The sequence below is a fragment of the Lemur catta genome, chromosome 3 (genome assembly GCF_020740605.2).
Source record: "Lemur catta isolate mLemCat1 chromosome 3, mLemCat1.pri, whole genome shotgun sequence".
Taxonomy (NCBI): Eukaryota; Metazoa; Chordata; class Mammalia; order Primates; family Lemuridae; genus Lemur; species Lemur catta.
Genome location: NC_059130.1, coordinates 82,318,455 through 82,335,144, shown reverse-complemented (window position 1 = coordinate 82,335,144; position 16,690 = coordinate 82,318,455). Strand labels below are relative to the sequence as shown.

The window sequence follows — 16,690 nt, the reverse complement described above, 5'->3', positions numbered from 1 at the left end:
GATGTTTCTATTTGAAGTTAATAGTACTTATCTTTCTGATTTAGCATTTCACATTCTTTGCACTATTTATTGGAAGCACAAAGGCATTTACCTTCATATTTTCAATTAAAGAAAATATACTTCTAATTATGTAGACAAAGAGTCATTTATATTTTTAATAGATACCAAAAAACTGAGTAAAACAAATATGTTATTTTCCTGGACTCATACCAAGTTGAATAGACATGTAATCACAGGAGCATAACTCAACTAGAATTCTATGATCTGTAAGAAAAGTATTGCTAACAATCAGGTAACTGTGGTAAAGGAGGAAACACTGGTCTTGCATACAGACGATCTGGATTAAAGTCCCAATTCTGCCACTTTTTAGTTATTTAGTCTCTTTCTAATCCTCATATACAAAATAGGAATAATACATACCTCATCAGGTATTAAAATTATAAATGAGAAGGCACATATTAAAAAACTCAGTAAACTGTAAAATGGCAAAGTATCATTATTACTCTGCATTAATTATATATAGCATATTATTCTAGACATTTTCAAAGATGCTCCAAGCTATCCTCTGAGAATGAATAAAAAAGAAAGAAAACTGATTTATGCACTTAAATAGTAATTTCACTTTCTTACAATTAATTTTATGACTAGATTACAAGCATGTTAATAATTATGGAAAGTTTAAAATCTAATTTGAAACAATTAGAGGTTGAGAATAATTACTTTTTGCAAAAGAGACAGGTGATAAAAATAGTATTTAAGAGAAACACCAATTATTCAATACAAAATATTAAAGACTAAAAAAACTCTCAAAATAGCCAATCACATTTTTTAGGCAATAGAATAAGGCAATTACTAAAAACCAAAATTCCATCCTTAGAAAAAGAAGAAAGAAAACACAAGATTCAGTTTTTTAAAAGATTTAACTTGCTAACCTCAAAGCAATATTTCAAAAACTGAACATTCGTTTTAGGTACTTACAGCATGCCCAAGTACTGCGTGTGCTATTTCATGGCCCAGAAGGAAGGAAAGCTGATGAATATCATTTACACTATTTAAAAGCCCAGTGAAAATAAACACTTGTCCATTCTGCAGCATAAAGAAAATGATGGAAGCAATTAGAACACAATAAAAAATAAGGACATTAAATTTGACAATAAAAATGTGTTTGAGAACATTTACTTACTGGAAGCACAAAGGCATTTATATCCGGGGAATCAACCACATGAATAATCCAATTGATCTCAGAGATCCCTGGGATATCTTTATTGCATTCAATTAGATGATAAACCACTTCTTTAACAGTCAGATATCGGGCATCTTTCTCAGATAGCATATCATTTTTAAATTCTTCCATCCACTAAAAGATTAAAAAGTATTCTTTATTTTTAGTGCTACAAATATTTTGGTGGTACAAAATGCTTACATTGTTTCATGGAGAGTTACATGGCTACCTATTGTTGAACACTTTTAAGTTTTAATTATATAAAAATCTGCATATGAAACACTCAAATTTGAATTATTCATGCAAAGACAATGCAGTTTTTCACAAAGAAACAAATTCTAATACTAAGATATTTTTATGGGCTGAATGGATTAAAATCAAATTTCATTCATTTCTATTAACTTATAAACAAATAAAATAAATATTATTTCTACTTTTCTAAATATTTTAGAAAACAAAACTCCACCTAAGGAACATAAAGATTTCATATAAGAAAGTTAACTACCAAAGAAAAATACTTTCATAACCCACTAAATAGAAAAACATCTTATACTTAATGAAAAGGTTATAAGCTTTGACCAAAAAAAGACTACATTTCGTTAATTTTAAAGTGTTTTACTCACATAGATTGAAAGGAAATTACAGAAATCTCAGAACTAATGAGCAACTGTCTCTCCATCATGCTGATTAAAACTAGCCACTATGTGAAGACACTTTTTCTGAAGCTATGTTCACTGAGAGATCTTTCAAGTGTATCAAGAAAAGTAAGGATGTTCTGGAAATATTACTTTAATATCCATAAAATGTATAATTTCTTTCACATAATCAACAAATTGGCAACTTCTTCCTTGAGATGCATTAAAAAGACATGATTTTGTAGAATGAGTTTAAAAGTTTTTGTATCAATTAGTATTTTTAAAAAGCATAATTCACCAACGTAAACTGCCTAAACAAATAAAAAAAACCCACTACTTATTAATCCTTCTGAAGTAGATGAGAGTATATGTAACTATAGCACTTTATAATATTCCTATGAGCACATGTGTTTAAATTTTTCTATCATGCAGGTATTACATTTGTAGCTTAAATAAGAAAAAAAGGAAAGTGTATCTAGGTCTACATATACACATATGCAGACACATATAATTTTTTAAAATTTTCTTAGCAATATGAATTGGTAGAAGATGCACTAATTTAATATTAGGTTGGTCTCAAACTTTCCTTAGACTTGCCTCTGACTAAATTCTAAGCAACTTCTCAAATCTTACTATAAGAGATTGGTCTTAACTTCAGAAGAATTTTCATAGTGAAAAACCATTGTTATTTCTTTTTTTCATGGTAACTTCCCATTGACTAACTCAGAAGCTCATTTGGAATAAAAAGATATGAAGATCTAACCATGCCAAGTGAGTCTACGACACATCAATTCAACAAATATTAATTGAGCCACAGAGCACATACCATGTATGTATGCACTGGAGATAGAATGATAATCTCTGTCCTTAAGGAAGAACTCACTAGGTTACAAATGTTTAACTACCTAAGTTATTATACTTTCCAAGGTGTTAAGAGTTCTGAATTCCAACTTTATTTTGGATCCAAAATATATAATAAATTGCAAAAATTGATGTTTGGAAAAAACTATCTTATTGTATATTTGACTTTCAAGGTATAAAAATTCTGACTATAGATCTATTTATTCAAGCACTACTTTACACATTGTGTTAGTGCTTAAGATAAAATGATAAAAACAGACAAGATTCCTGCTCCATGAAGCTTAGTCTAACAAGGGAGACACACCAGTAAAAGATAATTATGCAAATAATTATTAACATGTTACTACCACGTAAGTGCTTTAAGGAAAAGTATAATCTGCAAAAAGGAAAAAAAACCTGCAGACCTAATGCCAGTATAGCCAAGCACTGGGAACAATTACAAATGAGCTGGTTTATAATTCAGTCTGTATGAAGGAAACCCCCTAGGGCCTGATCTAGTCACCCTGCCTAACCCAGTCTGGATAATCAAGGCAGGCTTTCCTGAGAAATTGACATTTAAGGTGACAGGTGCTGAGCAGGAGTTAGCTAGGTGAATGGGAGAAAAAACAACATAGGTAGTAGGAATACTAAGTGTGAAAGGTCTAAGGCCTTCTGGAAAAAAAAAAATGCTAATATCAAAGACTAAAATTTAAAAGCAGTGCATCTTTCATATCTAAGAAACTTTCCTGCTTTCAGTATTATATCAAGCAATCTAATTAAAAACAATTCTTACTACTTACTGCTTCATATTCCAGTTCTGATAATAGTCTGAAATGCTCTTTCCCCAACAACAGTAGCTTGCTTCTTCCTGTGATTGGACTCACTTCCAGGTGAGTAAAATAAAACACTAGGAATACTAATCCAAAACTACTCAAACCAAGGAATAACTTCCATTTATTCTTCCTTATACTTTCTTTAAATAGTTCCTTCTTGTTAGGAGGAAGTGCCTGCCACCATTTCCTTATGCCCCTAGAGCAAAAAGAAAAATTCAAAATTCTGATAATCTTATCAGCATATATCACTAAAGCTCAAATGCATACACTAGAATTTCATGTTCTCAAACATTTGAAATTTTATGATATAGTTCTCTATATAGATGGCTTTTTCAATTTATACAATTCTTAGCTAAATGATGAAAAAGTAACCAACTCTATAGAGCTACAGTTAAAAATTCTAACGCTGATTTCAATTTTCTTCTTCAGCTATTTTACGTATAAATACTAAATGAGGAGCTATTTTACTACGACTACCACTAGTTAACATTTACTGGCTATTTAACACAAGCAAAGTACTCTTCTAATCATTATATATATGCCATCTCATTTAATCTTCATAGTAACACCGTTACAGAAGAGAAAAGTGAGATATAGAGAAGTTACGCAATTTGTGCAAGGTTACAGAGGTAATAAGAGAAAAACCAGGCAATGAAGGCAGTGACATTCCAGAGTCTGACTATTTAACCACTTAATAGGGATAAATGACCTAAATAAATATCTAAGGGGTTACAGTACAATAAATCTATACCTTTAACCACTATTCTTTCCACTGCTCCTCAGACTTCCAGCACAATCTGCCAGTGTTTCAGCAAGGTGCAAGGAAAACTACCTCAGCATTGATTTTGGAAATAAACAAAATGTATTCTGCTCAGTGGCAGAAACTCCACTATCCTCTTTAGAACATGAGAAAGGAGAGGTAATAAGAAGATCATAAGCACTGTAAATAAGAAAATGGGAAATTTTATAGAAAACATGTGAGGAGGTCCACTTTCTCCCAAGCAACAATATTCTCTACCTGTGTTCAGAAACATTTTGACAACAAGCAATGTTTCCAATATTGGGACAAAAATTTTCCCTTATGAGTTCAAACCACAGCAAAAATTTAACATACATACATCATTCCCTTGACAAAAATTTATTTTACAAAATAACTTCTTTAAAATTTATGTTAATTTTGTTAAGTCACACACCTGAAATGCCTTTAGAAAAAGTGTTTCAACCTGAAGGGACATAAACCAAACTAGGAAATATACTTTTTTCCTATTTAAAACTTTATGACATTATTTATTTAAAATATATGCAAGACATATTCGAAAAGGAAATTTTAGGTGACTTACATTAACAAAAACAAGAAGGTTAAAAGTAAATAACTTAAAAGGATGAAAATGCATTACAAATCAGAAAGAGCTATTATCCCAAGAAACTGGGGTGAGCTGTTCCTTTTAACTGAGAGCCAATCTGGCTGTATCTTTTCTGGGTGGCAACACCAAATTATGAAGAACACAATAAATTACACAGCAGAAGCTCTCAATTTTTGATCAAAAGCAAATTGCGTTAGTTAGCATGGAAGTACGAAGGCTAGAAGGGACTTCATAGGTATCAAACTCAAAGTTTTATGAGGAGACAATGATTGGCTTTCTTTAATCTTCATCAAACAGATAGTAGGAACAAAAGGGTTAAAGTACTATTTAGCTATGAAGATACTAATTATTATTAAAGGACCACTGAGAGAATATAAAGATTTGTTGGAAATAAAATAGAAATATTAACGGTTTAAGAGTTAACTAGGAGGGAGCCCATTCTCATATGAGCAAAGTTCCTCAGTTTCATGATTTGCTGCCTTGAATTCCACAAACTAAAAAGGCATGTTTGCAAATACTGTTCTCATCCCTGAGTTATAACTTCTGATTCTTCTTATACTAATAAATATCTTTTTAAAAATGTCCATAAAATATGTAAGAAAAACTTTTAAAAGATCACACATTTCTATACCATAAATTAATGTGCAGTAAATTATTTCAGGATTACTAAATCATACATAAACTTGCGTAAGACCTACTAGAACTTAATTTTGAGCTAAATAGGCAGTAGAAGGGGATTTAAAAAGGTTTCTTTAAAAGTATAATTTTACAAACACAGAAGTTTAATTTTTAAAAGTTAATACAAGTTAACATACAAAATACAAAATGTTAATGCAAAAAGTTAATACAAAAGTTTGTTTTTTAAAAAGTACTTTACCTTCCTACAATGATTGCAAGTAGCTTCTGCACTGGTTTAAGAATAATCAACAAGAATGGAACTGGAGCAGCTTGAAACCGTGGAGAAGTGTGGAAACACCTGATAGCTCTTATGGGAGAACAGCTTAGATGATGCAAAAGAGCAGGAACTACTGTAACTTCTTTCATCAGCAGCTGTCTTGAAAAAGAGTCATTCCATACAGTATATTTGCTGGAAGTCATCCAGATTTCCTTACTTTTGCTACTTGGGAGGCATGCTATACTTCTGTTTTTAAAAGTCCTATATAAAGTAAAGTTTCCAGGCAGAAAAGTCAACCTATTACACTGACTTACTCCCAGTCCCGGATACCTATTTATTGTATGGTTAATTTGTACTTGAGGACAGTCAGGTGAGGTTACCAGTAACGTGTTACATTTTCTCCAGTTGACTAGTGAATTCAATCGGAAGAAAACACAGTTTCTAGCAGCAGACTGCAATCCACAAATGAACCTCATCATTCTTTCATTTGATTATCTGAAACAAAAAATAAACTATAAATATCTATGCAAAATATTAATTTGCCAAACTGGAAAAATAATACTTATTCAATGGGTGTGTCAGTTCTTCCTTTACCATATCTCAGACTCATTCACCTTAGGGTTCGTTCTGCTCACCCCACTACAGCAATGCCTTTCAGCAACGCAAACCAGAGGAGCATATATAACATTACTTTTACTATACAATGTGCACTTGAATTTTTTTATTTCATTTTTTGTTAGGGAGGGGTCTGTTTTCATTTTAATGACAAATTATTTGGAGAATAAGAAATCGATTATTTAAAAAGAACTAAAATATCATCATTTTGCAGTAACTAGGGGGAAGAAGTGTGTAATGGAATGGTAAAATCTAACTTATAAAATGCACTGGACATTAGGTAATGATGGACAGTGATCCCTGAGAGATGGGAAACAAGATGAAACAACTGCCCTGCTTATTGCCTGGAGAGTGTTTCCAGCCCCAGTACAGACAGGGTAAACCTAGGTGAAGCCTAATGGTATCCTTAAGTTGAACAGATGGAGCTGGGAGTTCAAGGAGATCAAGGTAGCAAGAGCTCATAGGGCAGAGTACAAGAGAAGATAGAGCTGCACAAAAAAAGAATTTCAGAAATCTGCGGAGAATAGCCCTCTCATATTGAACTGAGTCCTATCAGGACATATGTGTAAGAAAACCCCCTGGAGCTTGGAAAGAATACCTGAAAGATTAGAGAAAACAACATACAGAGCTCACACACGGCAGGGTACAGTGCCTATTCACACCCATCAAAGTGGAAAACTCATGGGCTTTAGATAGAGTACTCAGAGGGTTTTGCCTCAGTATTAGAGAAAAATTAGTCCTAGACCAAAAGCTGCTCTGGCCCAACCTAACAAAGATTAAAAGCAACAGCAACACCCAAAGAGATTAAAATGCTTCTAAGCATCCCAGAAAAAAAAGTTCAAGAACAGTTATTAGAATACAAAAATATCCAGCACTTAACAAGGTATTATTTACAATTAAAAATTACCAAGCAGGCAAGAAGCAGGATATGTGATCCATAATTAGAAGAAATATCAATTGTAAACTAACTCCTAAATAAATGAATGACAGCATTAGTAGACAAGGATATTAGTTATTATTACTATATTCCATATGTTCAAGAAGCTAAAGGAAAATATGAGCATATTATGTAGACATGGAATATATTTCTTAAAAAGAACTACACTGAACTTCTAGACAAGAAAACTATAACGCCCAAGTTAAAAAATATTCTAGATGAGACTAATAGCAAATTAGACATTGTAGAAATAAAGATCTGTGACCTTGAAGGCATAATCAATAGAAACTATCTAAAATGAAATGAGAAACTGAAAAAAAAAATGCACAGAGCATCACTGAGGTATGGAATAACTTCAAGTGGCCTAATACCCACCTAACTGGAGTCCCCAAAAAGGGAGGAGAGGTAGACGGAAAAAAATACTTGAAACAATGGCCCTAAATTTTTCCCAAACTTGATGAAAACTATAAACCCACAAATTCAAGAAGTTTAATGAACCCCACACTAAAGAAACAGAAACAACTGCAAGGCACATCATAACTTCTTAAAACCAATGAAAGAGAAAACCTTAAACTTGACATTTTAGATGAACTATATAAATTCCCTGAAAAACACAAACTACCACAGCTCATCAACAAGAAATAATCTGAAGAGCCCTATAACTAGTTTTTAATCAAATCTGCGATTTAAAAATCTTCCTACAAAGAAAGCTCCAGGCCCAAATGGATTCACTGGGGAATTCTACCAAACATTTAAAAAAGAATTAATATCAATTCTGTACAAATCCTTCTAGGAAATGGAAAAGGTAAGAATAATTTGCAATTCATTCCATAAGACCAGCATTACCCTGATATTAAAGCCAGAAAATTACACCATAAGAAGACTATAAATATCCCTCATGAACCTAAATATGAAAATTCTTAAAATTTTAGAAAATCTAGCTCAATATACAAAAAGGTATACTTCACGACCAAGTGAGGTTCACCCCGTGAATGCAAGGTTGGTTAAGCATTCATAAATCAATGTAATTCACCCTATTAACAGACTAAAAAAGAAAAACCACATGATCATCTTAATAGACGCAGAAAAAGCATTTAATAAAATCCAATACCCAGCCCTGATAAAAACTCCCAGTAAACTAGGAGTAGAAGGGAACTTCCTTAACCTCATAAGACATCCACACAAAAGCTACAGCCAACAGCATATTTATTGGTGAAAGACTATACTTTCCTCCTAAGATCAGGTACAAGGCAAGGCTTTCCACTCTCATGACTTCTACTCTATTCAACATTGTGCTGGAGGTAGTGGTTGAGGGCTGGGGGAGGAGGAGAGGGAGGAAAGAAAGAAATGGCATCCAGACTAGAAATAAACAAGTAAAACTGTATTTCTAGATAACATGATTATCTATATAGAAAACCAAATGGATGCAACAAAGAAACTACTAGAATTAAATTTAGTGAGGTGGCAAGATACAAGACTGATATACAAAAACAATTGTATTTCTATACACTAGCAAGTGACAGAAGCCAGACCTGCCCCTGCCAAAAAGTACATACTCTGATTCTAGCTCTATAATATAAACTGCAGAAAATGCAAAATACGAGGTATATCCATAGTGACAGAGAGATCAGCGACCACTTGAGGATGGGTAGATATAAAGGGACAGGGGGAGGGACCACAAAAAGTTGGGTGTAATGAATATATTCACTAACCTGATTGTGTTGTATCTTGATAGTAAAATCTAACTTACAAAATGCATTAGACATTAGGCAATAAAGGACAGTGATCCTGAGAGAGGGGAAACAAACAAAATATGAGCCTTTTAGCAATACAAATATCTGCTGGTTTCACAGATATACACATATGTCAAAACTTATATGCTACAGTTTAAAAATGTCTTTTATTGTATATTAATCATAAATTATTTTTTAAAAGATACTATGAAAAGCTGGGTGCAGTGGTGCATGCTGGTAGTCCCTGCTATTCTGGAGGCTGAGGCAGGAGGATCACTTGAGCCCACACATTTGAGGCCAACCTAGTGGGCAACAAAGCTAGACCTGAGACCCCAGTCTTTAAAAAAAAAAAAAAGATGTAACAACCAAATGCAATCTGTAAACTTTGATTGGATCCTAGTTTGGAAGAAAAAAAGTCAGCTTTAGAAGACAACTGGGACTGTTGGAGGAATCTGAATATGGATTTGCTTTTAGGTTAGGTAATTATTACTTATTTTCCTAGGTAATAATGATATTGTGGTTATGATGGTGAATATTTTATTCCTGAGATACTTGCTGAAGTATCTATTCATGATGAATAAAACTTATTTTCAAATTGCATAGCAAATGTACACACACACACACACACAGGACATAAAGTCAATACAGTAAAATAGTAACAGTGATTGTATCTAAGTGACGGTATATATGTGTTCCTTAAATTTTTTCTCAATTTTTCTGAATGTTTCAAAATCTTCAAAATAAAAGTTGGGAAAAAATAGTTAAAACTATAGGCTAATACCATAATATCTAAAAAGGTGCTTCAGAACTACCAGTTTTAATAAATACTATTGTCTATATATCAAACTATTTGAAAATTACTCAAATTTATTTTTTATGTAGTTTATACACTCTGCCTTAGCACTGTTAACGTATGTGAATAAAGGGCATGCTAAATAAAAATTAATTCCAAGTTAACACTTTTTGAATTACTATCAATTTTAAATTAGTAGAGTCTAGGCTGATATATAATAGTTTGACATTATTAACAAGATAATTTCTAGTTTTTTCTTTTTTGAAACAAGCTGAAAAGTGGTAAAATAATTTAAGCCTGAAACTCTTTTCAAAATTAGTGTTTGAGTAACTAGTAAGATGCTTCATTAACTAGCTGGTAAGGGAGTTACAGATGCAGCATAAAATACAGTCCTGCACTCAAGGGGGTTATAATCTAGTTGAGGAGACAAAAATGAACCTAAGTAAGACAATTAAGGGTTAATAAAATACGGTTCCTTAGTAAGTGCTATATGCTATATGAATAAAAAAAAAGACACCCATAAGTAGCAGAATAGTTCAGGAAGGCAACAATTATTTTTTATGCCATTTAGGCAGATGCAGAAAAACAAAAACAAAATTGAAATAATTGTTTTAAATAGGAAAGTGTACTTAAGGTTTCAATATATAAAGTCACCTACTAAAAGTCAAACTTCAAAAACAGCACAAACCCATTTTCTTTCCTTTACATCAACTCTGATGATTTACTGTAGCAGATAAGCTTCATTTTAGTAAGTGCATCCTACAGCCTCAACCTACAGGATGGGCCTAGACAGCCATGTTTGTCCCTAGCAGCCACTGCCACTAGCCACAGAGCTAAGAGTGGGTATCTGACATGAAAAAGATTTTAGGTAAGACAGTATCTGGCACAGGAATATAAGGGCATGTATTAATATAAATTGAGGGTACAGCCGGTGCTAAGGCAACATAAAGCAATATGCAAGTAAGAACTGCAAATCAAAAGCTTTGCAAAAGACGTGGATGTACAGAAAAGACAGCGGAATACAGGTGTGGGAAGAAGATAAGTGAGAAACCACGGAGGGGAGAGGGAGAGAGACTGAGACTTTGCTGGTTCCCAAGAGACTATTGTGCTTCCAACACTTAATAGAGCTTTATGAGTGTTTACATTATCCCTAAAATGATTCCCTCTCTTCAGTGAGTTTCTGTACCTTGCAAATAAATGATCTCTAAGATGTTTACATGGTATAAAACAGTTACACATTTGTTTATAGACAAATTGGTAACATTTTAATATTATACACATTATTTACTGGAACTAGCTGAGAGTTCCTTCTATACTTTGTAAAGCTAAATTTTACCAATTTTCAACATTGGAATCAGTTCCAGAAAATATTGGATTATCTCTACGGTGACTTTAGCATCCAAAAGATCTCAGCCCATATCAGCCATGTCAATTCCACTGCCTTAATATCTCATTCTAGCCCTTCCTGGGTTCTGTGGTCTTAGAATCTCTCTGCCTTACTTCACCACCAAACTCTCCCTCTCTAGTTCATCTCCCAAACCAGATCTAAAGCAATATTTCTAAACAATGCAACCAGACAACAGAATCCTACCCCCACAATTTTTTTTTAAAGATGGGGTCTCACTATGTTGCCCAGGATGGAATGCAGAGGCTATTCATAGGCTCAGTCCCACTACTGCTCAGCACAGGAGTTTTGACCTGCTCCATTTCCAACCTGGGCTGGTTCACCCCTCCTTGGGCAACCTTGGGGTCCCCTGCTCCCAGGAGGTCACCATACTGACGTTGAACTTAAGTGCGGACTCCCTTGGCATTGTGCACTACAGCCCAGAATTCCTGGGCTCAAGTGATCCTTCTGCCTCAGCCACCCAAGTAGCTGGGACAACATGCATGAGCCACTATACATGGCCCCACAATTTACATAAAGTCCTACCCTGCTAAATACCATGTAGTCATTTAAAATACGATGTGTCATGATAAAGGGATATACAAATTTTAAAAATAATTAATAAATGCTACTTGCAAACACTGTATAGCAGGGGTGACAAATATCTACAGCAGCAATGCACAACTGAACTTTCTGCAATGATGGAAATGTTCTGTATCTGTGCTGTCCAATAAGGTAGGCCCTACATGTGGCTACTGAGCACCTGAAATGTGGCTGGTGCATCTCAGGAACAGAATTTTTAATTAATGGCCATAGGTGATTAGTGACTACCATATTGGACAGCACAGGCTCATGGGGTCCAGGAAGGTGAATATCAGCAAAGTCATACTGATGCAAATACAGATTCATGCCCATCAAAAGGAGGTGTAACAAGTATAACGGAATTTGAACTTAGTGTGGCCAAATGTTTAAACACTTTCAAGGAAAATCAGAAACTCACATTTTATGTGAAATTTACCAATTTTAAAATGTTGGTAACCAATAAAAAAATTTTTTTTAACCACCTTGACCAAACATTCACAGATTTTTTTATTTTTGACCTCTGAATGGTATGCTATTCATTCATTCATTCAGTAAATACTTAATGAGAGCCTTCTACATGCTAGACACCACTTTGGGTGCTAGGGATGCTGCAGAGAACAAAATAGACAGAGAACCCTTCCCAACCTGCAAAAACAGTAATGATAAAATATGCTAGTCTATACAAAAACAAATCCTAAGAAAGGTACACCAAACTATACATAATTACTTTGGGGGTAGGATAGTGATTATGAGAGATTATTAGTATTTTCATTTTATATTCTGAGCAGTTTAAATTTTTACAGGATACATTAGTTTTGTAAACCCCCAGACAGCTATTTTTGGGATATCCATTGTTTTCTATTGGCTTTGATAAAGTCCTTCATATGGTAGACAAAACCCTATTATCGCTACTTCTCCAGGGACTTTCCCCAACCTTCCTTTATCCCTTCCTAAGTTCCAGACCTCCTGATTTACTTACACCCCTCAAAAAAGAAAGCGCTCATCTCTATGCCTACACACATCTATTCACACTGCTTCACTCCGCTCAGATGACAAGCAAACTCCTGCTCATCTCTCATGACGTGTGTGAAAATTTTAAAAAAGAATTCTACTGACACAGAAGGGATAAGCAAAAGTCCCAAACACTACGCATATACAATTAAAATCATTATGATTTATATCACTGACAACCAAGTGTCATTTAGAACAGAAATAGTGTCTGATATTTTGTATTCCCTGGTTTACCCTTAAGAAAGGGTAAAGAATGAGGGAAGAAATCTATTTATGCATTTTCAAGAAGCCAATCTCTAGATTACATAGCACACAAGAAAAAAATCAGGGCTGACACATTCTCTTCAAAGAGCTGTGGCAGGTCAACAAACATAGCTGGCAGACTTCTAGGATTACAAAATTAATGATGTCAGAAAATTAAACACTTTGGATTGTTAGCCTCTAAGAACATTTCAGATGCTTAATTCTTTAAGTACCATCGCAGAATGAGCAAGTGCAGCACTCACTGGCCCTCACAGCTGAAGCCTGGAAGACAGTTTTAACAACTCTCGCTGAAAATGACTATTTCTTCTCTAGTTTCTATGGAAACAGCTGTCAGATTGGCAAAAATAGGACATGTACTTTAAAACAATCATTCAAGCAAAGTACACACATGATGGAAGGCTTTAAAAAAGAATTGGAAGGCAGCAGACTTGGTTCTTAAGCACCCAAATGTCAGACTACACCCCTTCACCCTGGCTGTGAAGGACGGATATGAACCTAAATCCTTTTAGTGATGGTTGCACGGCCTCGATCAACCCCTGAATTCCAAATGAGGGATTTTCATCTCCCTGGACTAAAATTTCTTGTTGAGGACTGCATGGCACAATAAAACTGTTGCTCCATTTTACACAACGGGCGACATTTAAATAGTATAAACAGTGAGTTTTGTAGACAAGTTCACGAAGAAATTATCAAAACTCCCTGCACTGTTTAGGCAGGATATTCTCTGTTTTGTATCGCCGAGTTTAGGCAGGAAAACTTCTTCTTTTCAAGAGTGAGCAGGCTCAGATGCCTTAAGCCGCGAGAAGCGGTTTTCTAGGAGGAGGGTGTCGGAGTGAGGTCCAAGACACTGCGTTCGCGAAAAACACTTCTCCTTAAACGGCGCGGCTTAAGAGAAGGAAAAGCTGAGGGAGAGGGAGAGGGAAGCTGTCTCGCCGGCGCCCGCGGCTGGTTTCCCGCGTCTCCCCGGCGAGGGCGAGAAGGAAGGAGTCCTCTTCCTGCCTCCCCACGCCCGCCTCCCGCGCCCTGCACGCCGGCTCTGCGCCTGCCCACCCCCCGCGCGGTCCTCGCGGGTCCCCGCTCCTCACCCCGGCGCCCCCCGGAGTTCTGCCCCCACCAACTGCCGCACTGCGCCCCCTCCCCTCGGCCTGGCCCAACTCCGAAAACGGGGGCAAAGCGTCACCGTAAGGACAGATTCTAGCAGGGGCGAGAGCGACCTCTCCTCCGACCCGACCTATGCGCACGCGCGCACCCTCCCAGAAGCCCCGCCCCCTCACTTCCGGCCCTCTGGCCGGGCCCCGGCGCCTTTTGCTCCGCCCACACCGGGCAGTCAATACACCCGCCCAGAGTCGTCCTCCCGGTGGGCCCCGGGGCCTGAGTGGACTGCGGCGCTGTATCGCCCCCGTGTGGCCGGAGGAGGGATATGGCCCTGAGGTGGGTTGCTTGTCGGGGAGCAGCTTAACTTATGCGTGTCCTTGGTACTTGACTTGGCTGAGTTGGGTCTTCTAGTAAAGAAGGATCAGGCGAGGCTGTGCCCGCTGTAGCTGGTAAGGCAGCACTGGCCAAAGGAAAGCGACTTGAGGGCTGCCAAAACACTAAGACCTCTTGGTTCTGAAGCTGCACTCATATAAGTAGTGCATGGGAGTGTGGGAACACTCTGCCTTTGCATGACTTGTGGAGTGACACATTTTAAGAAAAATGAAGCATAACCTGACATGTCTGGAAGTTAGTTGAAAATAGCTGGCTCCAAAATGACGTGCATCATATGCTTCATTCATTCCACCAAAAAATATTTATTGAGCACCGTGTTCTAGGTGCCAGGGATATAGCTGTGAACAAGACAATGACCTTACGTCCATAGAGCTTATATCACAGCGAGGAAAGATAGGCAATAAACAAGCGTACAGATAAATAAGCAAGATATCAAACAGTGATGAGTAGCACGGTTCCATATTAGTTTGTTATATTTATACTCTGTACTGATGAAAAACATCTCAAAGAACATAAACACCATGAACAATTCTAGGTATCTCTTTTGGAGGATCTCTTTCTAAATGATTTTTTTTGCTTCATCTTGTTTATGTGTATTTTATAATTTGCCTTTTCCTCTGAAGGGGATATCCTGGCAGACGCCTCATCACTGGACTCCTAAAAACTAAAGTAGCAGTTCTTCATCAGGTTTATCTCCCAAACTCTGGAATGCATGTGTCTTACCAAGGTCTCCGGCATGCTGGCTACTGCTTGCTCATCCTGCCTGATTAGCATGATGTCGCTGGTGTAATAGATGGGTATGATGTTTTGTGGAATTTCCAGGTGGTCCAGATCCTTTTGAAGTGGACAGAGCCATTTTGACAGAGACACCACAACGACTGTGATCAGGCTACTACTTGGTTAAGTCATTTTCCTTGCTCCATCTGGTTTCTGAAGGAGCAAAACTGGCAAGTTAAATGCAGATGTGACAGGATGACCACTCGTGTATCCTTTAGATCTTTTATGATGGCATTAATCTCTATTATCATCCCCCTCTCCCCTCAGATTAAATATTTGTTTGATTTATCATCTCAACATGGGGAGAGGGGCAGCTTCAGGGCTTCTACTTGGCCTTCCCCCCTATGATAACTCAAAATCAAGGGTCTAATTTGAAGGTTGCTCCAGGTACCCAAAGTATATTCAGAGACTACGTGGACCCACTGCAAGCTGGACGTTATCCAGGTCTCTGTTTATTGCCTGATCCCCATAAGCCCCTATGCTTACAGAGGAGCCATGATAATGCTTTGGATTTCTGAGTAACACCTGTGAAATGTCTGGGTATTCCTCTTTCCCCAACATATAGCCAGCCAAGAAAATGGCCTGTCTCACCAGCATGTTGTCCATGGCCTTAGTATGTGGTGTTGTCCTCTGGGCCTCCAGCTGAACATACCCCTCTGTCTAGTCTTCTGGCTCCACATAATAAGTTCCTTCTGGCAAGCCCACTTCCCTCAGCTCCTTCTGTCCTTCCTCTACCCTCTGTAAGGGCAATTCGGGCATTCCCACTTCACTCTGCATGAACCATGGCTCTCTCTCTCAGCTTCTAAGAGTCACCTAGCAGTGAGTTTTCTCCGTCTTCTAGGGTCTTGCCAGGGTCTCAAGTCCCAACAGAGGGCTCCCAAGACAATGAATTTTTATTTAGCCAGGCTTATGTTTCTGCCCACTTTGATTAAGCACCCTCAAAAATCCATTCCAGGGGTCCTCTCCTGGCTCCTGCTTGTACACGCTAATTAATTCTTGCAGCTCCTTCATTATGCAATGTCTTTCCTCCCTTAACAGGCCAACACATCCCCGGCTGGGTAATGCTGGGATTTAACCTGAGTTATCACCCTGGCAGGTATCTAAGAGGAAATGGGGCAGCTCCTGAGTGGGCACCTGTTGCCTCATGATAGAGGCCTCAGCACTGCCTTCTCACATGGGGGAATACGAGGGAGGGTCAGCCACCTTTGCAAGCTCTGAGGGTGTGCAGAGCCAGCATCCTCAGGCATTCCAGCCAGATGTCTCGTTCCATGCTTCAAGGTCCCAGGTTTTCCCAACCAGGGCCCAGACCTGCCTTGA

General features: G+C 37.0%; 1 protein-coding gene across 3 annotated transcripts in view; it reads right to left on the bottom strand.

Moving 5' to 3' along the window:
• Positions 1-14,344, bottom strand: part of OMA1 (OMA1 zinc metallopeptidase) — a 51,709-nt gene extending 37,365 nt beyond the window's left edge. For 2 of the 3 annotated variants that reach the window (XM_045547918.1, XM_045547921.1), the window contains exons 1-5: positions 14,289-14,344; positions 5,772-6,284; positions 3,498-3,726; positions 1,184-1,357; positions 979-1,086 (exon numbers count right to left, since the gene is read on the bottom strand). In XM_045547918.1, the coding sequence (XP_045403874.1) occupies positions 979-1,086; positions 1,184-1,357; positions 3,498-3,726; positions 5,772-6,268 (1,008 nt within the window). In that variant the 5' untranslated portion in view covers positions 6,269-6,284; positions 14,289-14,344. Of the gene's footprint in view, positions 1-978; positions 1,087-1,183; positions 1,358-3,497; positions 3,727-5,771; positions 6,285-14,193; positions 14,265-14,288 lie in introns of those variants that run through there. The other variant, XM_045547919.1, reaches the window with a different exon arrangement.
• Between the last annotated feature and the right edge of the window lie 2,346 nt (positions 14,345-16,690).